Genomic DNA, 24,708 nt, shown 5'->3' with positions numbered 1-24,708 from the left:
TATTCCTGCAGATGCTGGTAACATCACGTACAACCCCCTAATGCACACAATTAACATAGGAGGTGTTTTGTATGTAGCATAAGGTAAACTATAGCAATGGATCACACATGCTAGAGAGGTCATACCAGCTGTATTTAAGACCTGAGAACAAATGCAGTTTGGAGAATCTTAATCTGGGGAATCTCCTCTGATCCAGCTGAAGATGCCCTGCAAGAACACAGCCTCCTGCCACTTGCCACCATCTGGACAATGATTGACAATCCCACTTGAGAGATCTGTCTGTCCACGCATGGTACACTATGCAAAAGCTCTGCATAAACTAGCTTTTTAAAAACAAACACACTGTCCATGAGTCCCTGCACAACACCATTGAGTTGTAATTCTTCAGTAAAATTCACTGAAGATATAATAATAGCAATTTTGACCTAGGCAGTAACTGTGTGCCTCGGTCAAACTCTTGGAAGAAACCCCCCGACCTCCTACTGTTATATTACTAAGTCTCCAACACAAAATAAAAATATACCAGAGACTATACAGAAGTCTGTAAAGTCTGATACAGAAAAGTGTGAGTGAGCAAGCTATAAATGTAATGCAGCCTGTTTGGGCAAGATGGCCCTTTACTTTGCCAATTTCTAAGAGCCTCTTGGCCACATGAGTCAGTGGCAGCAGCCACGCAGTACCACAGTCACATGTTGTGAGCTGGTAACTCCTCTTTGAATAAAATGTTGGGCTGTACGGACTGTGAGTGCCCATCAGATCACACACGCACAGAGGCTACGCAGCAGGCTCTGTCCGGCAGCACACACGCTGGACAGCAGGCTGCCAGCACAGCACAGCTCTGGGAAGCTGGTCCGGTGCTGGCTGCTTCTGAAGTCTGGACTTCCTTAGCTGTACTTTTCACTTGAACTTCTAGTACAAATGCAGACCCATGTGTCAGTCTGAAAAAATTAGCCTGGATATCTCCTGCGTTCTCAAAAGATGTTAAAAGTGTGACAACTACTGTTCTAGTTTTCAACAGCACAAGGAAATCACTTGAAATTGCTTTCATCTTTCAATAATTAAAAAAAAAACAAACCAGAGAAATATTCAAGGGGCTATTTATCCAGTACACACTGTAATTTAAAAGCCCATAACTCATATGGAGAGTGTCTTCAGGCAGATTAATTGATAAATTTAAGCTTTCTTCTGCGTGACTGATGAATCAGCATAAAGCTCTCTGCCCTGGATATTAAAATGCTTTTGTTTGTTTTTTTAATAATTATTTTTGGTTTGGCGGTTCTGGGGTAATTTTTTGCTGTATAATTTTAGGACTGTGGTCTTACATAGATGGCAGAGAGATGACCTGTACTGTGTGTGCTCACCAACAGTTTTAAAAGGTCTGTTCAGAAAAAGAAAACAATAACCTATGAATCTCATAGGATGAAACTCATCTTTATTTAATTTCTTTTCTTTCCCTTTTTTCCCCCTTAGTTCATCTATTACTGAAACCTTCTTAATTATTTATAACTGACTTCTCTATTGCCTTGTTAATAATACATTACTCCTGCTGTGGAAAAAGTGAAGCAAATTCATCTCCATGAAAACACTTCACTCCTGGAGTTATCAGAATTGAGAAAATCCTGCACTGACAAATCAAAGGTTGAAATAAAATATACGTGACCAAAAAGAACAGAGAAGCAAAAGAATGTAGCTCAGTTCTGCTCTACCTGAAAGGCTTGTCTTCAGCTCTGAATTTTTTACTTCACAAATCCAAATCACCTATGTATTTGGTTTCACTTTATATTAGGGTTTATTCTAACATTGCACCACTTCAAATGTCTGCAGAGGAACGGGGTCTGTGAACACTGATGGGAGGGATTTGCAAAAACCGAAGTCTGGAATGTAGCCATGAACTGTGCCCACAGGTCAACAAAACTAGGCTTTCAGATCTCTAACCCCAGAGATAATTGAATGGACCTCAGAAAAAGGTCGTGGTATTTAGTTCTGAAATGGAGAATTTCTCCCTCCAAATCACTATTTTCTCCTGATTATGGCAGCAGTGAAGCAGGCAGCCTGCTTCTCTTCTCCAGACATGAGAGGACAGAAACGTTCTTTAAATCCCAGCCAAAAAAATCCTACTTGAGCTTTTGTGCCTTTCAGTGTTTTTCTCAGCAGGCCTCTGTACTTTCACACCTAAGCACGCTGCTATTCTCAAAACTCTATGACATTTTTAAGTTGTTTTTTTTTGACTTTCCTTACAGTTTATACACCAGAATATTTAACTGTATTCCAAAATACCTACTACACAAAACTATTCCCTTTTCCTCTCTAACGTGTTCACCATTAAGTCCAGATCCATGCACTAGAGATGTCTTCTACTTAGACCTTTAAACATCACTATTTCTGTGCTTGGTTAGGCACTTTCACAGCAGGTTTCTGGTGAAGAATCTGACAAAGAAGAATCATCAGCAAGAGCTACCTAAATGGGATACGGCCCTTCACTTCGAGTGAGACAACTGTGTGCATCTAGAAGAACGCCTTTTCCTAGAGAGTGTCCCCTTCCACCACTCTCAGACATAAGCTCTATGCTGGTGTCCAGCTGTGAACATTATTCAGTATCACGTGAATGGATTCTCTCTAATTTCACACTCAGAAAACACAACCTAACTGCAGTTCCACAGTCTTTTCCATCATGGTTCATTTTCCTGATCTCACATTATTGAAGTGCAGCTGTACCTGCTACTGTATTTGAAAAGGATACCTCACAAGGCCATATGCAAGTGATGGTCTGCTTTGGTTTTAAAAGTTTTTCATAAAATGATTTTGGAAATATATGTCAATTTATCATACCTCATATGTGTGTCAAACTTCAAAATAAAATCTTGCTGCATTTATTCAAAGGATAGTGAGATAATTTTTCAGCTTGTATCAAATAAACAAATACAACATCTTCCCCACAAACTAGATGTCCAGAACGTCTCCTATTCAAGTGAAAGCATGCATCACTAAACCAGGGTGCACAATGCACACGACAGCAAATACTCTCCATTGTTAAATATTAAGCAGGTACTTTGGTACATTATTTATTTATTCACAGAAGTCTGCTACCTGCCTGCCAGACCTACCAGAGTTTATTACCGCAAAATTGTACATGGGCTGGGTGGCAGTGTCGACCTGCTGGAGGGTAGAAAGGATCTGGACAGGCTGGATCAATGGGCCAAGACCAACAGGATGAGTTTCAATAAGGCCAAGTGCCGGGTCCTGCACTTGGATCACACCAACCTCATGCAGCGCTACAGGCTGGGGGCAAAGTGGCTGGAGAGCTGCCTGGCAGAAAAGGACCTGGGGGTGTTGGTCGACTGTCGGCTGAACATGAGCCAGCAGTGTGCCCAGGTGGCCAAGAAGGCCAAAAGCATCCTGGCCTGTATCAGGAACAGTGTAGTGAGTAGGGCCCGAGAGGTGATCGTCCTCCTGTACTGGGCACTGGTGAGGCCTCACCTCGAGTACTGTGTCCAGTTTTGGGCCCCTTCCCACAAAAAAGACATTGAGGTGCTGGAGCAGGTCCAGAAAAGGGCAACGGAGCTGGTGAGGGGTCTGGAGAGTAAGTCTTATGAGGAGAGGCTGAGGGAGCTGGGGTTGTTCAGTCTGGAGAAGAGGAGACTGAGGAGAGACCTTATCGCGCTCTATAACTACCTGAAGGCGGGGTGTAGAGAAGTGGGGCTCAGTCTCTTCTCCCAAGTCACAGGAGATAGGACAAGGGCAAATGGCCTCAAGTTGCGCCAGGGGAGGTTTAGATTGGATATTAGGAAAAATTTCTTCATGGCAAGAGTTATCCAGCATTGGAATAGCCTGCCCAGGGAAGTGGTTGAGACATCATCCCTGGAGGTGTTCAAAAGACGGGTTGACATGGTCCTCAGGAATATGGTTTAGTTATTTTTTATTGCTTATTTCTTTTTTTTTTTTTTTAGAGTTAGGTTGATGGTTGGTCTAGATGATCTTTAAGGTCCCTTCCAACCTAGACGATTCTATGATTCTATTTTCTTTTTTCATATACCTACTAAACATTTCTTTTGAGGAGGAATAAGACTGAAGTTCCTGGTAGATTAAACTGTTAATAAACCTGATAAGAGGGTGTCTTAAAAATCTGTAGCTTTCTTACAGTCACAGTCATTGCATGTCTCTCCTAACGTTCCTTTCCCAAACTATACCCGGCTGTAGGCCAGCTGAACACCTCTGGATTTTTAGCTTCTCAAAATAGTCTCTGGACACTTCCAACTTGCCTTCTACCAAACATTCTGCTGTGAATACATCATCCAAATGCTCAGCACTGAAGAGCGACAGCCACTTTCTTCTGAAAAAAGGCAAAAGACGTTGTCGTATTTAATGAGACTCAACTGCAAATCATTCTTCTGACTCTGTGGCTCCATTGCTCTCATTGCTCTCTCACGGAGAGCTCCTAGCTAAATAAAAGTGACTTGCTATTTGGATCTCAAGAAGTCTTCGCCATTTCAGTATCATGATTAACAACACAAAATTATTACAAATATTTCCATGTAATTTTTACCTCTAAAAGCAAAAAAAAAAAAAAAAGATAAAAAACCATGGGGGGAAAATTTTCAAAGTAGACCTGCAAATTAACTGAAGGTAATAAAAATACTCAATTTTCATCACTTATCTGCACCTACTTGACACTTCTGGGGGGAAGAAAAGGGTGTCTGACTGATGGTAGAATACTCTACTTAGGTAATTCTTTCTTATTTCAAGGCCAGTGTTACAAATCAGACTGAATAACATCTCTGGCATATACTGGTTTCACTGAAAAGCTCCTGTCTGAGATCCTATTTCTTTCTCAAGGGAGACAGAAGAAAAATCTACATTTAGATGAATGAGCTTTAACTATATTTTTATTATAATTAATCACTCACGGTCACTTAGTCAAGACAACCTAATTTTGCCCAACTTACTGCTAAGCAATTCTAGGAATGCTTTGTTAAAGAAAGCAGGCTGTTCAGACTGTTCATGAGTTGGCATCTGAATCAAAGAATCCAGTAAAGCAACTACATACCTCATCTTCAGTGAAAAGCAAAATTCCCACCAAGTCCCAAGTTCTTTCTTCTACAACATGTATTCTCCTCAATCTGCTACAGATCTTCTAAACTATTTGCTTAATTTACTTCCTCTTTCCAACAACACAGACTGTCTGCAGATCTACAACCACCATTTATCTTTGCACTGAGCTGTACTAACTGTCTTTATACATGACTGTTTTGATTACAGCCAGTACTGAAAATCTGACAGACAATGAAAAACATCGAATGAGACATTAACTTTTGGTGCAAAAAGGGCACACCTGTGTAATTCAATACCTAATGTAGATACAGAGACCAACGGAAACACCTGGTTTTTTAACTATGTGAACATACCAGGCTGAGTCCTACCAGCATACCTCAGAAAAGTTAAATTCTGTGAGATGCAGCAAGATTTTAGAGAGTAGCTGGAGCACCTTTAGAAGGACTCAGTGCTCTCAGGATCCCCAACTTCATGGTACTGGGTGCTACAATCAGACAATCAGGAAGCAACAGGAAGTTCTGTGATCCTCCCAGAAAAAGACAGCATTTACAAACACAGACAATATGGTGAACAAAATGTACAGCAAGAGAGTAATGTGATCTGTTTGAAAATGGGGAGAGAAATCATTGCAGCTTTTGGAAATCTTTAAAGAAGTTGAAAATAATTGTTCTCCCATATTGAATAATCTGGGAAGATTGATTTAGCCCTCCACATGACTGCTAATCAACTCCATAATACACATAATTTAAAAATTATTCGTAATTTTTGGAATATAGGGTTTTTTTTAAAAAGAAATTTCAATGAAACCATGAAGAAACAAAAACCCGACCCAAACATACTCACCACTGTGTCTCCACAGTTGCCAAGGAAAAATAAAATATGGAAGCTACATGTTTCAATCAGTTTGCATGTTTTTTCAGCAACTAGAACACCATGCTCCAAAAATCCCACCCCATTTGTACAATACTAGCCTTCATCATTTTGAAGGTAGATAAAAAAAATCAGAAGCCTGTCAGAGCTCTACACGGCATGTGATCTTTTTTTCTGAATTCCCTTTGCAGAGGCTGAAGTGTTTTGGAAAGTTCTGATGCTTTCTTAGAAGGTTACAGTAATTCAGTGTAAAACATCAGACAACAGACAAAATGCTCTATCTTTCAGTGTTCTTCCAAAAAAACAAAGGTCACAAAAAACATTCCACAGCAATAAAGAGGATGGAGCAGATGTTTGCAGTGCAGTTATCCTTGAGTAATAGCATGGGTCCATACGATAGGCTATTTTTGGCCAGTAAATTTTGCTTACCAGCTCTTTTCACATCAGGCATAAATTTAATGCAGTTAACAGTTGTTTATGAGTTCATTAGAAATGCAGAAAACCCATAAAATTTCAAGTAAAGATTACCATACAGGCAGCTGGAACCATGGACTGTGAACTGATTCTGATCCAACTTAAGCCTCATGCCAAAAGTACAGAATTTTAGAAATGCTGATGCTGTAAATCTGAACAATGGCCTTCAACACTTAGGTTGCTGGAGAGTGATTAAACTTTACAATGATAATGTAACATACTGAGGTTCATAACACATTTATAGAGTCTGCACAATCACAAACAACCTGCAACTATTCTGGAACATGAATCTGATCTATGATAATACCATAAAGATTATTAACAGATTTGTGATGGAACTGTTAGGATTGTTATGTGAGAGAAAACGAAACTTAGAAACCTAGAATTAACAGAAACACACAAGGACAGATAATAGAACACAAAGTGTTCAGTAGCCATTCTAAAATATCCCTTGGCCATAAAAATGTAATAGCATTTGTTTCAGCAAAAAACAAGTAAAGAGCTTCACGTGACAAATTGTTGTATTGTATAACTGGAATCAGCAGTGCTTCATAAAGAATGAAGCGAGCACTGATAATGCACATGCTTACATCTTACATGTCCTCTAGAGAATACACTTAAAATAGAAAAAGCACTACATACACTACTGAAGGATGAGTCACAGAACAAGAAAAACATGCACCCTCCTTCACTGCCATGTATGTCATAATTAAAGGAAAGAGACATGCATATCCCAAGAGCTGAAAGCTTTGTATACTCACATCTCCATCTAGTGGCCTCTGGTCGTCAGAGTCCCTGGTTGGACTGATGTCCTGCCTCATCACCCAGATAGGCTCCTTAGGTTCATCAGGGGTATAAGGAGAACGGATGGTCCTTGTCTTCACTTCCTCAATAGCCTCTTTAATATCCTTGATGGCCAGTGAAATTGCATCTCTCTTTTCCTTGCTGTACCTCTGTACGGATTCTCCTGAGCTGGATATAACTCGAGAACCAGCTGGGAGCTGGCCGTTACCTTCATGCCCGCTACCAGCAAGAGGATGGCCATGCTCCAAACTCTGCTCCGCCTCTGGCATGTCTTCAGCTGCCTTGTCTAAGCTCTGGGAGCTCATGCTCTGCTTCACCTCTGCTACGATCTGATCAATGTCCTCCTCTTGTTCATAACTATCCATTCTTGGGTAGGGTGCAAACTCTGCCTCCTTCTCAGGGCTGTCAGACTCTCCATCAGACCGTTCATCATAATGGTGAAGGCGAGCACCAAGTGCCTCCTTGCGGTAATTGTCAGCTTCCTCCCTTTCCCGCTCATACTGTTGGATCCCCTCCCTAACATCAAGGTCTGGTGTATCCCCTATCTCCTCATACACATGCTCCTGCAGTCCATAGTCAGCATAAGGCTCAGCATACTGTTCATCCTCTCCTCGGTGGAAGAGACGATGTGTGTAGACATAACCCGAGTAGGCTGCATTCATGGCTTCCTCATGTTCGATGGAATGGAAATGTAAGTGATTGGGCAATGTTCGATTACGAATGGCCTCGCCATGCTCAGCCTCAGCATTCTCTGTGTACTCCTCAGACTCAGGCCTGTACTGCACCGCATATGCACTCTCATCCTCGTTTTCCTGAACCCTCTCTGTGTCGTAGCTGTCCTCCACTGTGGCTATCACATCCCCTTCTGCAGTATCCGTGTGATTGTGGAAACCACTCTCCGTGCTGGCTGACCGAGCTAACATCCCTTCCTCCTCCTGCCCAGACAGGCCCCCTTGGCTGTTGTTTGTGTGCCTTGGGTAACGAGTTGCATACCGCTGCTCCTCTTCCACCTCTGGGTGCTCCAGGTCAGCCTCCACTGACTCGTTCAGTGCTCCAGCTGCTGGCTCTTCACTTACCTCCCCCTCAGGCGGTCCAACCAAATGGTTCATGGCAAGTTCTGGTGGGTAGGTCACTTATTCTATTGACATTTTGTCTATCACAGCTGGAAAGAAATAAAAAAACCTTCTGACATTACTCTTAAAAAAAACAGTGGAGTCAATAAACAGAAGCAACAAAAGGCACCCTTCCTTCCCCAGCAGACACACATTTGACTTCAACAGCTCCCAAGTTAGACAATGCTCCCAAGTCAGACAACAGCCAGCACATCAGTATGACCTTCCATGCAAACGATCTCCAATAGCAGCAACCAACAACCCCCTTGAGGACCACACTTCCCAATTCTATGGACAAATTCTTTGTGGAAGAATAATTCCAAACAACTCCTTGGAGATGCTTCTAGGGACTGCTGTGACATTTCGATGACATTGGCAGGCACATGTTAGAAAAGCTAACTCTTGCCTGGGGCTCAACCATGGCAGAGATATAACAGGAACATTCCACCTCTGCTCCACCACTCTCCCTACAGCTAACACAGCGCAAAGGAAGGATGCTGCAATGTAAAATGACAGATTGAGTCCCGTCACAAGAGTTTGCAATGGCTCAGATACATGACAGCTATGCATACTACACTACTTCAGTACGAGCTAGTCACCCTATGCACTTTAAAAAAATCATTAGGAATAAAAATGCACTTAGGGAATCTCAAGCACCTGCTCCTTCTCCCTAGAGAAGGACATGACGGCTAGATACAACATATTTACCTTTGTGGAATGTATCTATAATCACTTGATAGCTTCTGAACCAAACATCTTTCCTAAAACATGGAGAAGACCTTACTAGTATTCATAATCACGATCACATTGAGACTCATGAAGCATCTTAGCCTTGCTGACATTGAGTAACAATCTCAAAAGATGATATAATTACTAGAGAGGTTTGCCAGTAATTATAAATATGCACGCCATAGAAACAGGAAATCCACCTAAGAATACAGATTAGCTTCTACAACTTTCATAGAGCAAGCAGGCCTATCTAGCTCAGAAAGCTTCATTTTTATGTAACAGCTTCAGTTATTTTGAACCTTGCCCTATTTTTAAAATGTAGTGACATAAAAAGGACATTTTATGTCCTTTTTGGTCCTTAAGTCAAACCACATATCAATAAATAAAATACAGCTCTAGCCTGTAACTTACCAACAAATACTAAAATATAAAATCATAAAATAAATAAATAATAAACTTTTATATATAAATTACAAAAAAATAAAGAAAAAATTACTACAATCTAAAAATTAGAAAATAAAAATTAAAAGATATTAAAAGAAAAGGTACTTTTAACTTGAAGGATCTATAAAAGCATGTGTCAATTACCAATCAAAAAATTAACATGAATGTAAAACAGAACTTGAACTAAATGTACTGAATTCAGGCAGGGAGGCTCAGGTGATACTTTGCTGAGTAAATGAGCTCTGTGCAAAAGAGCTTTGGGAATAACCTCCTGTGAAGCGAAAGCAATAGTAATTTCAGTTGCCCTCCATTAGAAAATTTGACAGGCTGGCAAGGCTGGGTATGGGAAATCTAGTGGGTGCAGCCTGCAGCAGAGCAAACACTCCTCCTTGTAGAGTCTTTAAAAAAAAAAAAAAAGAAACAAAATACCTTGTTCCAGACAGATCTTTTAATTTTCAGGAACAGCCTACACATAACTTTAGCATACCTAGCATGCCGTGTTTAACCTCTAAGGTTTGCCTTCCCAATCCTCATCACATGGGAGAAAAATGTATTGTATATCATATAGTACCTAAAAATGTGATTGTAGAATAATAGCTAATAAATCACATTACTTGAACAGAGTAAGATGGTCCATACAAACTAATCCTTTTTAGAAATAACTACAAAAAACCTCTGTTTTTTTCTAGATAAAGAAGATATGTTAGTAAGAAGCCTTAAGTGACATAGTAAGGTCTTTTCCAGCGAAGACTTTCAAGAAATCAGGAAATAATCAGCAAAATCCAGGGGGGTATGTACTAACAAAGCAAATGTTCTCCTCCCCACAGCATACAACATACTTTGCTCATAGACAGAATTAGGCTAAAATGGAGTACTGTTCAAAAATCTGCCTTAAATCTGGTGCATTCAAAGTAGTCCCTGACTCGCACCTATGCATCATAGGTCACCCACAGAAAAAGGGCAGTACTAGTTGAAAGAAATGAAGTTACAGGTAAACACAGGATGATGAACTGTTGTGGTTTAACCTCAGCCAACAACCAGGACCATGCAGCTGTTCACTCACTGCACCCCACCCTCCCCCACCTACTGGGATAGGGGCGGAGAACTGGAAAAAAAGAAAACCTTGTGGGTTGAGATAAAGAGTTTATTAGAACAGCAAATGAAGAGAAGATAAGAATATCAATAACAATAAATGAATATATAAAATGAGTGATGCAACGCAATTGCTCACCACCCTAAGATCGAATGCCCAGCCCTTCCTGAGCAGCAATTGCAGATTCCTGTCCCCCAGCCAACTCCCATTTATATACTGACCACGATGTCTATGGTATGGAATATTCCTTTGGCCAGCTTGTCCTGTCTATGGTCCCTTTCAGCTCCTCTGAGAAGCTAAAAAAATCCTTGACTTAAGCATTACTTATCAACAACTAAAGCAATATATGTTATCAACATTATTCTTATACTAAAACCCAAACACATCAGGTACTCGGAAGAAAATTAACTCTATCCCAGCTGAAACTAGGACACCAACTTTCCGAGATGTCTATCACATGTACCCTGCTACAACTTTAACTGAATTTTGTAAGTTAGAAAAGAAGGCAAAATTCAACTGCATGAAGACTACTTTTACCTCTGGTCAAATAAGGTATCAAATGTCACAATATTTATGGCAACTGAAGTTCTAATAATATTTGAAAACATGTGATCCTGTTTTAGAAGTCTTAATACAGGCTCACAACATAATAGCACACTACAGACTAACAGCATTGCTGACATTTCTAGCTACAAGAAACGAATTACAGAGACTACAAACCATACACAATATTGCTAAAAGCACCTGAGAGCCTCAACATTTTCCTTTTGCAAATTGAAAATTTCCAAAGTTCCACTTGTGAAATTGCCCTCATTTGAAGAATGATCTCATGTTAATTTCAAATATTGATATCCTGAAATTTTCAAGGTTGTGTCTTTTGAGAGGATGAGGAAGAAACTTTAAGCTTTACTTAAAGTTTTTTTTCTGAAAAAGGTCCTCCTCTGTTTCTCCTTCCTCCAGTAATTTCAATTTAAATTCACTTTTTGATTTTGCAAACAATAAAATATTATTTGCAAATGTATTTTGAAATTTAAAAAAGAGACATTTTAATTGTCAGAAAAGAAGATAAGTACACTTATAAAATTGTAGAGCTGAATAAATGCCTTTAGGTCACCTAAGCCCCAATAATCTTCAATGAAAAGTAAGTTTCTAAGTGTATTTATTTGACTGTTTAACAATCAGTCTTTAGGACAGTAATTTAAAGAACCACCTATGAAGGCTGGGCGTTAGAAGCACTAAATCCCTTTTCATACATGGTAGCTGGAAGACTACTAAAACCTATGGTTTTTTTATTCTTAGTAGTATTTCCCTCAAGCAGATACAAGCTCTGCCTGATTTTTCTCACCAGATTTTCAAAAAGCACTTTATTTCCAGCAAGCAAACAAAAATCTATACCTACATAAAATGCCAGACAGAAGAGAATATAAGCCAGAGAGGTCATCTGACCTTGGAAATAAAGACACAACACCCATCTGAAAGATATTATACTCTCACATTAATTACCCAGAACAGCAGCTGTGCTCCAGTAATCAAACATATACGGGAAAGTGCTCTGTAAGCACTCTTAGCTTTGCACTCAGGACTTGATGGATGAATCTGTCTCCAGAATAGAGAAATCAGAGGCTGATTACTACTGCAACTAGCTCTTTGCTGAAGGTTAAAGTACCTTCCAGCCTGTAAAGAAGAAAAATTAAACAACTCCACATATTTCTCAAACAACATAAAGAAAAAACTCGAAGTCTAAGGATTTTTCTCTGCTATTTTATATTAAAAAAAAATATTTAAAACACCACCAAAGAGCACAGGGTCCAGCCCCACCATCTCCGTGGCCTCCCCTCACCTCCCACCAGTTTGTCAGTGTCATTCCTGGGTTGGGGACCCAAACTGGAGGCAGTACCAAGGTGGGGTCTGACAGGCACTGAGCAGAGAGGACAGTCCCTGCCTTCTCCTGACTCTCAGGGCTATGTCCTGCTCATATCACTGCAGCTATTGCTGCCCCTTTTCTTGCTGCCCTGGCTATGCCCCAGAGCTGCTCCTTGGCCACACCAGCCCCAGCCTGTATCATTGTATATCATTGTACTTACACACGTATGTTTTTTTAATGAATCTTTTAATTTATAAGCAACATAACTGTTTCCTTTTACTTTGCAGAATGTTTGCAAGCAAAAAGTTAATATGCCATTTCAGCACATAAGCAGAAATAGTTTTGTCTTCCCTAAAAATCTTTGGACATATTTACCCACATCTTCCATAAAATATAGCTATTCTTTTAATATATTTACCCAGAAATTCAAGTCAAACTAGAAGCAGAGACACCTCTGATTAGACAATTCTATGATTCTATGAATTTGCAAAGGCATCCCATCCCGAGTGCAAGTTGTCTCGGCACATTCTCTGAGGAATTGCACAAAGCATCTGTTTTTCCAGCCTCCATCAATATACCAATATTTCACTTGTAAAGGTACAGTTGTCTCAACAAGACACATGAACACAAGCTACCTTTCCAAAAACCAACATAGTCTTTTAGCAAACATATGTCTTTGAGACACATCTTCAAAATCTTTTCTTATTTTTTAAAAGAGCCCTTATGGTGTAAAATGGCTAAGAATTTAATAGCGTATGCAATATCCTGCTAGAGAAAATGCCCTACCTCTCCTGTTAGATGTATTAGATGTGTTAGATGACTCTCTCTTTTCTGAACTATTACCTACTTGGGAAGCCTGGTTGCTTCTGCTGCCATATGCTAAGAAATCTCATCCAAAACAGCTTTAAACAAAAAAAGCTGTGAAGTGTATGGTTTTTTCCAGTCAGTGAAAGCAGCACCTAGAAAGTTACATTAGCACCCCACCACAGGTACACATACACACACATTGGTTCACAGTGATTAGACTGAGCAATTGTGAACATTCATAATATTGCAATTGCGAAGCAGAAAAGCTGTATGCACAACATTGCTCTGCACACGTAATTTTCTGCATTGTGCCTGCGGAATCATTGTATCACACTAATATTTTAAGCAAGTTAAAAACATTAGTTTCATCACCAAATGCCGCGGCCACTTGTCAGAGTAGATGCACCACCGGGCACCATACACCAGATTGCAAGTGGCCAGTCTGGCTAGACCAGCGCCCACCTCCATTTGACTGGCCTCATCAGACCCATCTGCCTGTTCCAGGCTCTGCAACAGCAAAGTTTCTTCTAGCCTGAAACATTAACAATTTCTGCATCTCTTTCAGGAAGCAAGAGACAGCTTGTGCTGCTCCCCAGAGCTGATGAGAGAAGGGTTAGCTATTCAAACAGGGAGTACACCAACATCACTCTCTATTCTCTGAGGAAGACTTTGACTGAGACCTACTTTTCAGCACAAGCACATTTCAGTTAGTTGAACTAGCTGCTCCAAGGCAACTTACACATGAAATCTGTTCCCCAGACATAATTAAACCCTAATGAAGGCTGGCATTTCTCCACATCTGCAGCTCAGAATGGAACTTGAAGAGTATTAGTAATTGCACTGCACGCAGCTCAGGGTCCTCAGATCTGTCTCTCAAATGGCATTTTGCTCAGAAAATAGTCTGAGTGAGGGAGACGGGAGTGCTGCCTGGCTATAACCACAGGGGGTCCCATCAGGTTAAGGAAAAAAAAATAAAACTGTTGGTACTAATCAAGTTAACCAGATCACACACCACTGCCAGGTCATGAAAATCAAAACCAGATGCATTCTGTCAAAACCACAAAGCTTTCCATACACTTGCCACTCTCTACCCACTGAGAAAACTAACTTACCAGGACACAATTACACTGGAGAGAGTTCAGAAGAAAACAAAGAAAATTGAGGGGAGCCACCCAAACACACTTCCCACACCCCCATACAATACCTACAGCTAGAATGTCCCCACAAACAAGTCCCAGTCAAATAATATATACAGACAATGGGGAAAAAGGATATAGTGTAACAACATTTAAAGATGCAGTCATATGCAAACCAGAACGTAAATAAAAGATTTTATAAACACATGTAGACCTACTTGTAGGGTGGCACATGTAGGGTGGCAGTTGTCTTCTTTTTTTAAATTATTTGTTCCTCCCTGCCCCCTACAGTGCTTTGTCTCCCTGCCAAACAGAACTGTCTTAAATAAAACCTTCAGATGGCCCACAATTCTGTAAAAGTAGGTTACTTTGTCTTCTCTTTTAATATAGCAATACTTAGATTCTAGTAGAAGAGTATATTGTATTTAAAATATTTTTATTATGCATTATTAGCCTTATAGAATCTTTTTTATATTATTAACACATCCAAGTAGTGGAATTATAGCAGAGAAAAGCAGCAACTAAAAAGGGCAGTTGTAAGGTAAAATCCATTCTACATAGATAAACTTACAGGAAGAACAGTTCTGAAATATTGAATACAATTCTGAAACATTTCAATACATGAAGTAATTAAAATATTTAGGTATTCTTCTATTAAATTTTTCTCCTTTTTTCCTTGCAGACAGTTTGAGAGTCAATGGTTCCTCTCACTTATTCTCAGAAGTTATTGCTAAGGTAATGTATTTCAAAGACAGTCATGACCCTTTGTCTGCAGGAAATGGAAGCCCTAATTATTTTGCTTTAGTGTGTTTATAAGAAGAAAATAAGTCTTAAATGTTCCGTGAAGCCTACAGAATGAGGGATTCTGCAATGCCAGGGAATGGTATATAAAGTTATTCTGCTTTATCTTTTTACTCCTTTCCAAGGAAGGTACATCCCTCCTACAATAGAACGTCTTTTCTGACATCCAAGCTTAAGTGTGATATTTAAGGTCCTATTCTCTAATGATGTTCTATTCAAATTAAAAACCATGCTGGTCTGGTCTCTGCTGTCCATCAGTCAAAGGAATGGTTTGGACCTTTCTTCAAATATTTGACCTTGGTGTAAGTGACCTTATAGGCATGTACATACTAATTTCCCTTTTCTTTGCTATACTACAGCATCATTTTGTTTTTAATTTCTTAAATTCAGAACAGAAAGTACTGAGTATGTGATCTCTTTCACAGAAATATGCCATAAAATGAGAGTAGGAATCCATTGGATTAATTTGAAATATGGAATTGGATTTAAAAAGCAACGAAAGTAATAAAGAATTTTTTATTTCTCGCAGGCCTGTAGGTTGCTATAGGATTATGTTAAGGTTGCCACTTTACTACAGAATTTGACACTGTGTTTCAAATCACTCTGGCAGATGGCTACTGTTGGTATTAAGTCACACCGACGTCTCTGGACAAGGAAAGCTTTTGGCTCTATAAAAGTTGTAAAAACCCATGGTGATGAGTAAATCCAACCTCATAAAAAGCACGAACCATTATGAACCCCTAAGCTCTTGCTTGCTTGAACTGCAGCATAAACCATTCAGAAAGACCTGCAATTTTCAACGTCTGTCAGTCCACAACATCCACTCCGTTATCCAACACAGGACTGATGTTAAGCTGCCATGCTGCAATTATCCAGTCATTCACTTTACTTTCAAAATATTAGCACAACATAAACTTCTTTACTGTCTTCTGAGACTCTGGCATTATTATAATAGCTATTGAAAACTAAGAGTCTGAGAGTTTCTTTTGCCACACCCTTATAAAGATGTTAAATCAGTTACCTGAATAGAACAATTTTTACACACCAAAGCAGGTGGTCAACAGTAGGAATTTAGCACAGTCAAGTTTAAAGACTTTCAAACATGCCAGTTTCTGCAGACAGTTACTCATCCAGATCATGAGCTCAAACACACAACATCCAAGCTCTGTAACTAGAAGTGAGTCACTACATACTGAAGTAATATTTCATAAATGTGATTAGAGCAGGCATACGATTAAAAAAATGCCAGTCAGTTCCAGGAAAACCTTGTTTGGTTTTTCAGGCCTATGACTTGGGATTTGGCTTCTCTGAAAGTCTCTGAACTTCTGACTCTTACCAATTCTAACAGAAAAGTAGTCTGGAAAAAAGGAAAGGGAGAAGAAGGGGATGGGAAAGAAGAGGAGGAGCACAAAAAGAATCTGCAGCTTGCGACAGTGAATAGATTGTCATCCACACTTGTCAGAGCCAGTTTCTCAGAGCGGGTCTAGATTCGTGTTTTAGTTTGGATCCAAAGCACACTTTTGAAGGGCAACTTCTGGTGAGTCCCCACATGCTGCACTTCAGTGCAGACTGCAGAGCAGGTTTGGAGATATCTTTCAAACAACAATCAGTTGGCAGAACAGAGATCCAGGAGTGCACTTAATTTGTTCAATCTCCTAGTGAGCATTCAGGTACAGGGCCAGTCCAGAGCTATCATGATATGAGACCACTCACATGTGGTTAAGGCTGTACACTAAGTCCTTGGTACCAAATGTTTTGTCCCACAGATCCACTCAGGCTGCAGCTAACTCAGGGACAGCCCCAGAGCAGTTCCACAAAACATTTGCTTGATAATATCAATTGTAATTTCTAACTTACGTTCAGTCTTTTAATCACATGGGGATATTTTCTGTCACATGTTTTTTCAGCAGTGGAAAAGGGAAAACAATAAAAGGGAAAGATAAAACCATTATGGATACGGATGAAATATTTGAGAAAGCAGTATATTCTGGTACCTGCCTGCACACTCAGATGGTTCCTACAAACTCACAGAGTCAGAAAAATGTTGATTGGAAGTGACAACTGGAGATCACCCAGAACAACCAGCTCCTCAAGTGGAACTAGTGTCAGTATCAGACCATGTTGGTCACAGCTTTGTCTGGCCAAACCTTGAAACCCTCTGTAGATGGGTGATTCCACCATCTCTCCGGGCAACCTGTTCTGGTTTTGCATGAGCCTTACAGGGAAGAATTCTTCCCTTATGACCAATATAGATATGCATTACTAAGATAACTTGATGCAGCTAAAACATCAGAATTGATATTACCAACAAATTCCTCATTTGTTCATGTAATGTCCCTGTTTAGAAGAGTAAATATGAGCTTAGGGAAAAACAGAGGACCAGGTGACAGAAGAATGTAAGGCAAAAAGGGAAGGTGGAGTGACACAGGAAAGAAGGGGAATACCACACACAAGACACAAGGTATATTAGCAAGGCAAGAATTGCTTCATAATAGTGCCTTCCACAATTATCTCTCATTCAAGTAGTTGCACGTAATCTAGCTGAAGATCTGACATTCAGTTTTAAAACCTTGCCAGTGATATATGTTTTGATTGTTTAAATTAAATTTTTCTTTACTCCTCACATTACTGTTTGGACTCTTCAGTCTTGCAAAAATAAGTAAGACATGAGAGTCAATGACACTTCCTTATTATTAAATCCATGGTCCTGTTTTGCTTTCATTTTCTTTGCATGTGTCCTGGCATTTTTCACCTTTAAAAAAATATTTTAAAAAATACATTAGCAATCATAACAAAAAATATTTAAGCTATAAAGAAAAATAACAAGTCTTGAGAAAAAAAAAAAAGATGGAAAATTGGTGATGGAAATTTATTTAAAGGGTACTTAGAAATTCTATTTTTTACTCCTGAATATATTGTGACTTTCACTGTCTGGGATCATTAGAAATTGGCTAAGCTTTATCCAGTGGCACTGAAAAATTTAAAAGAATCACATTAACCTAATTCAGTTAAAAACAGACTTCTGAATGAGTGTTATTTTAAGACTGGAATTAAGTGAGCAACAGCTCCAGTATCTTTGCACACATGCAATGTTTTCTAACCAAAAGACTGTAACTTTCATGTAACCACATTTGAAAATGCTATAAAGAGATCCTTCTTTTGTGCACCAGAGTGTGGTGGGTTGACCCTGGCTGGAGACCAGGTGCCCACCAAAGCTGCTCTATCACTGCCCTCCTCAGCCAGAAAGGGGAGAGAAAACAGAAAAAAATGCTCATGGGTCAAAATAAAGACAGGGAGAGATCACGCAGCAACTATCATCACGGGTAAAACAGACCCCAACTTGGGGAAATTAGTTTCATTTATTATTATCATAGAATCATAGAATTATTCAGGTTGGAAGAGACCCTTGGGATCATCGAGTCCAACCATCTACCCTACTCTACAAAGTCCTCCCCTACACCATATCCCTCAGTACCCCATCTAAACGTCCCTTAAACACCCTTAAACACCCTTAAACATCCAGGGACGGTGACTCAACCACCTCCCTGGGCAGCCTATTCCAATGCCCGACCACTCTTTCTGTGAAAAATTCCTTCCTAATGTTCAGTCTAAACCTACCCTGTTGGAGCTTGAAGCCATTCCCTCTTGTTCTGTCGTTAATTACCTGTGAGAAGAGACCAGCACCAACCTCTCTACAGTGTCCTTTCAAGTAGTTGTAGAGGTGATGAGGTCTCCCCTCAGCCTCCTCTTCCTCATACTAAACAGTCCCAGCTCCTTCAGCCGCTCTTCATATCATTTGTCTTCCAGGCCCTTCACTAGTTTCATTGCCCTCTTCTGCACTCGATCCAGCACCTCGATATCTCTCTTGTATTGAGGTGCCCAGAACTGGACACAATACTCGAGGTGTGGCCTCACCAGTGCCGAGTACAGGGGCACAATCACCTCCCTACTTCTGCTGGTCACACTATTTCTAATACAAGCCAGAATACCGTTGGCTTTCTTGGCCACCTGGGCACACGGCTGGCTCATATTCAGCCGCTTGTCAATTAGAACCTCAGGGTTAAGCAGGGGTGTTGACTCCCAGGAGGATAGGGAAGCCCTACAGAGGGACCTAGATAGACTGGATCACTGGGCCAATATCAATGGCATGAGTTTCAACAAGGGCAAGTGCCAGGTTCTGCACTTGGGCCACAATAACCCCATGCAGCGCTACAGGCTCGGGGAAGTGTGGCTGGAAAGCTACCTGGAGGAAAGAGACCTGATTATCAAATCAGAGTAGGGTAATAAGAAATAAATCCAAATCTTAAAACATGTTCCCTGCACCTCTCCCTTTTTCCCAGGCCCAACTTCACTGTTTCTCTGCCTCCTCCCCCTCGAAGCGGCGCAGAGGGACAGGGAATGGTGGTTGTGGTCAGTTCATCACACATTGTTTCTGACAACCTTTCCTCCTCAGAGGGAGGACTTTTCTCCTGCTCCAGCATGGGCTCTCTCTCACGGGAGACAGTCCTCCATGAACTTCTGAGGTTCTTCTGAGGGCTGAGGTTCTTCACAAACTGCCATCAAATCAGAGTAGGGTAATAAGAAATAAATCCAAATCTTAAAACATGTTCCCTGCACCTCTCCCTTTTTCCCAGGCCCAACTTCACTGTTTCTCTGCCTCCTCCCCCTCGAAGCGGCGCAGAGGGACAGGGAATGGTGGTTGTGGTCAGTTCATCACACATTGTTTCTGACAACCTTTCCTCCTCAGAGGGAGGACTTTTCTCCTGCTCCAGCATGGGCTCTCTCTCACGGGAGACAGTCCTCCATGAACTTCTGAGGTTCTTCTGAGGGCTGAGGTTCTTCACAAACTGCCCCAGTGTGGGTCCCTTCCACAGGGTGCAGTCCTTCAGGAACATTGCTCCAGCATGGGTCCCCCATGGGGCTACAGGTCCTGCCAACAAACCTGCTCCTGTGTGGGCTCCTCTTTCCATGGGTCCACAGGTATTGCCAGGAGCCTGTGTCACCATGGGCTTCCCACGGGATCACAGCTTCTTTTGGGCATTCACCTGCTCCAGCACAGGGTCCTCCACAGGCTGCAGGTGGGTATCTGCTCCACTGTTGACCTCCATGGGCTGCAGGGAAATAAGCCTGCCTCACCTTGGTCTTCACCATGGGCTGCAGGGGAATCTCTGCTCCGGCCTGGAGCACCTCCTCACCTCCCTTCTTCACTGATCTTGGTGTCCACAGAGTTGTTTCTCTCACATATTCTCACTCCTCTCTTCTGCCTGTTATTGCACAGCAGTTTTTTTCCCCTCTGTTGTCACAGAGGCATTCCCACCATCAGTGATGGCTTTGGCCTTCGCTAGTGGCGCGTCTGTCTTGGAGCTGGCTGGCATTGGCTCTACTGTACACAAAGGAAGCTTCTAGCAGCTTCTCACAGAAGCCAACCCTATAGCCTTCCTGCTACCAAAACCTTGCCACACAAACACACAGGCTACAAGAGTACAGTGTACTAGTTCTACAGATGTAACACTTTAGTTATGGTAAAGAACGCACTTTTTGCTACTTGAAGAACAAAACATCTTCCTGACTTAATTCTCTTGTGCTGTCATTCCTGAAAGGTAAGTACTAGTCTGCATGCATGCACACAGATTTATTTTTTTTTGGACCAAGTGGACCAGTAGACAACCTTGCCTGACCTCCTACATATTACCGGTCAAAAAAAATTCACCTTGTAATTCTAGAGCAATTCTGTCTACACACTAGTTTGTTTACAGGTTCCTAAGCGTACTCACACTACTCCCCTAAAATGACTAACGGTGCCGGCGAGATGAAGCTGCAGCACAGTCTAATGACTTTCACTTGTACAAGCACAAAATTATGGCCTTCAGAGCAGCCTTGGGGAAATTCTCAGAAAAACACCTGCAAGCCTTAATAAGGCATTGTAATTTGTCAAAAGGGTCCAATCTAACACCTCTCAACACGGCACTTCTGTAAGTAAATTTACCTCTGAACCACTGGAATTAAACTGCTTCAAGGCACCATAAAACTAAGGAAATGCAGTAATGTCCAACAGACAAAATTCATCTCTGAACCAACTGCACCATTTGTCCTGACACTCTCTCACACACAGAGCTTTAGGCAGAATGAAGGAGCATGGCTTGTTGTGTAGAAATTGAAACAGTTTATGATGCTTTGCCATGAGTTGAAACTTTGCTGCTCAAAACTCCTCGAAACACTTTCTTCTTCTACCTGCCAGAGTTCTTCTGGCTTAACAATCACCGTTGGACATCAATGGATTTTGAAACACATACCATGTTCAAAAACGTTTTTCTGTGAGTTTCAACTTTTGTACTTCTTCTTATTATTGTGGTACATCTTGCATGAAGACAGTCAGAAATTTAACTTCAGAGCCTACCAATATAACCTAACAGGCTATCTAAAAACAGGCTGCACCTTTCCAGATGAAAAACATCCACCACTAGATGAATGCTTAATAGCAAAAGACTTTGCCACACCAGTTATCCCAAGTAACTACTAAGAAGAACAAACATTTAAGAAAAAAACCCCAAGCAAACAGAAAAGGCACAAGTAGAAAAGACTTGTCCATGAAGCAGATCAGGGCTAATGAAAGTGTTTTCTTTCAATATTACTTAAGATTTGACAAAGATGCATGTCTTTTTTAAAGCAGTGTTTGAATCCTTTTTCTCTTCTGGGTGTGGTTTTAAGCCAAGAAATACACCTGGATAGCTGCTTTGAACTAAGCAGACCTCACTTTTTGTCAGCCAAGATTACAGTAGTGTGTCATCCAGCAGTATAAGCAAGGTAACAATGTCCCCAGGTCAAGTCCCCAGGTCATATGATCCTTGTGACAATATGGGGGGTTGAACTAGATGATCCTTAAGGGTCCCTTTCAACCCAAATCATTCTATGATTCTACAAAAAATGAGCTAAAACTAAGCTCAGTGTGGAAGATGCAGGTTCTGTATCTCTATCCCTGACCACAGTCCTCCTTTCAAGCCTACAGACTGGCTTTCCCATCCACTGGAAACATATTTTTTTATAGCTAGCTGCATCACAAGAGGGATTGTTAAATGTGTATACCTCTTTCAGGAAAAGAAGGAGCGAAGTATTAATCTGTATTCAGACTAGCCAAGATTTGCCTTTAATTTCTGCTAATATGTAGGAATGGCCTTTGGAAATATAGAAATTTCTGAAGTAATTTGTTTGTAGAATTATACTTATCAAAAGAAAAACTAAATTCCAAAACTTATGTGACTGTTCCCTTCTGAGTTGTATTTTCAGAATCATCTCCAGTAAGAAAGAAAATAAGATGCCCCATATAGAACTAAAATTTTTACTCTTTGACTTACTAACATTCAGCTATTGCAAAGCTCAGTATGAAATTTGGCTGAAATATCTATACACCAACCACTTCACACACTGTAAGAGATTATCAGCCCCAAAGTGGAGATAAGCAGCGGGTCCAATCTGCATTAATCAAAGCAAACACGTGCAAATTTCAGATGAGGCTGGAAGGCAAATGTACGAACTAGAAGACAGTAAGTGTATAACAGGCGTTTGGAAGGCATTGGTCAAGCCATTTGACATTAGAAAGTTATTTCAATCCAATGAGCCAGCCATTCCAACACATACAGGAAAAGTTGCAGGACGCTATGGATCAGAGGGTGGGAATGGATCAGATGATGTCAAGTCCTGATTCCTTGAAAGCACTTCCTCCGAAGTGGAACATACTATTCAGGTTTCCCAACAAACTTTCCAACTAAGTATTTCATGGAACAAAGATGCAACAGAGGGATAAACTCCAACATCACAAAACCTCTAGCACTCACACAGAAGGGAATCTCATGATGACCTGCCGTGCTGCTCTCCGGGCATGTCTTTGCAAATCCAGCATATTTTAACTGTAAGCTACTCATAGCCACAAACATGAGAAATACTACAGAAGCAGCCACACCCCCACCAAGCTCTAAAAAGGAGGCCAGCATTCAAAACCTCAAAAGCAGGTTACAAAAAACCCAAAGGGTAAAAATCGCTTTTCCTTGCATAGCTCAAACTGAACTGGTTTTTGAACCTCCAGGGATGATACCAGGGTATATAAAACAAATACCAAGTATTTGAATCAGACAGTGTGGAAGCAAGCAGCAAACATTCTGCATCACTTACATTGGTGTGCAAAGTCATTGAGGAGAACACAAATTAGCACATATTACGCTGATTATTTTCTCAAGGGGACAGTGTGTAAACATAAATAGAAACACTGAGAGCTAGGAAAAGGTCAGCAACAGAAAACTGTGCAGATAAACTATGACCTCAATTATTTTATCAAGTATGGAAATGGACCTAAATAACAGCAGCAAAGCAAGATTCCCAACTCCGTATGGAATTCCAAGCGCTTCAGAACAAACGTAAGCATTGCATTATATGTGCAAAGCAGGATACATCTTATGCTCTAGCAAAGTTGACAGAAAATAAAAAATAGATAAATCTAACCTAACAGCAAGAAATCACTTGACTGACAAAAAACCTGTTACATTATAAAAAAGAACACAGAAAAGCCCTTCCCTCCCTGAAGGTTCAAAGGAAAAGCAATTAGTTCTTTGTACTATGATATTTAATTCCACATGGTTTGGGAGTAACAATAAAAGTCACAGTCCAGGTAACCAAACACATTGAGAAGCCAAAATACAGATTTATTTTTCAGCTTACAGGAGTAACATCATGCAGCCAAACATTTTAAAGGGCTCCTCCAACCTGAAGATTACCAAATAATTAATTAAATAAATAAACCAGCAAACCCACCAATCCAACTCAAGGCACAACAAAGCAGAGTCAACCGTAGAGTCACCAAACTGAAGACCGATAATCCACGCTGACTGCAAAGAACTAAGCCACCGGAAAACACGAGAGGAAAACAAGCATGAGGGCGTTGGCTGGGACCACACAGGGAACAACAGCATCTGAGTGACCATAAACCACAGCAGCCGAAGACTGCCGAGCAGTGACAATGCGACGGCTCCCTCGGCTCTCAGCCATGGCGAGCGCAGCTAAAGCCCATCCCCGCATGTAGGTCCCACAGGGGTCGCCTTCAATGACGTCGGGCTCTGTAGCATCACTGCCCAGGTTTTCCTCACCTCAGACAACGTTCCTGCATTTTAGAAAATGCAGCTGTGGCTCCAACCCTTTGCTGCCAGTTTTGCCCAGAGGAATTTTAACTCCTCAAAATAACAGTATTAAAGAAATAGTGAAAACAAACTATTTCTGTTCCTCCTTACCCACCCACACCCCCACCCCCCAAATTATTATTTTGGTCATATGCCAGGCAATTCTTCCCACGCATGTACACATGTGGGGAAAGATGCGTCCCTTCTTCGAGAGCTTAGCCAGGCAGCAGGGACAGGAGAAGTCCATGTCCAGAACAACACCTGCAGACCTGAGCACTCTGGGGATGGTACCAAGGGACCACCTGCGAGCACATTACGTTCCCCCGGTTTCCTCCCAAGAGGGGGTGGGGATTTTTTTTTT

General features: G+C 40.9%; 1 protein-coding gene across 2 annotated transcripts in view; it reads right to left on the bottom strand.

Moving 5' to 3' along the window:
* The window catches only part of APBA1 (amyloid beta (A4) precursor protein-binding, family A, member 1), a 93,836-nt gene that overhangs the window by 35,571 nt on the left and 33,557 nt on the right, over window positions 1-24,708 (bottom strand). For both annotated transcript variants that reach the window (XM_014942654.1, XM_014942653.1), the window contains one exon: window positions 7,155-8,359. In XM_014942654.1, the coding sequence (XP_014798140.1) occupies window positions 7,155-8,306 (1,152 nt within the window). In that variant the 5' untranslated portion in view covers window positions 8,307-8,359. Of the gene's footprint in view, window positions 1-7,154; window positions 8,360-24,708 lie in introns of those variants that run through there.

Source organism: Calidris pugnax, unplaced genomic scaffold, assembly GCF_001431845.1.
Source record: "Calidris pugnax isolate Ruff unplaced genomic scaffold, ASM143184v1 scaffold109, whole genome shotgun sequence".
NCBI lineage: Eukaryota > Metazoa > Chordata > Aves > Charadriiformes > Scolopacidae > Calidris > Calidris pugnax.
This window is presented reverse-complemented; position numbering and strand designations above follow the sequence as displayed.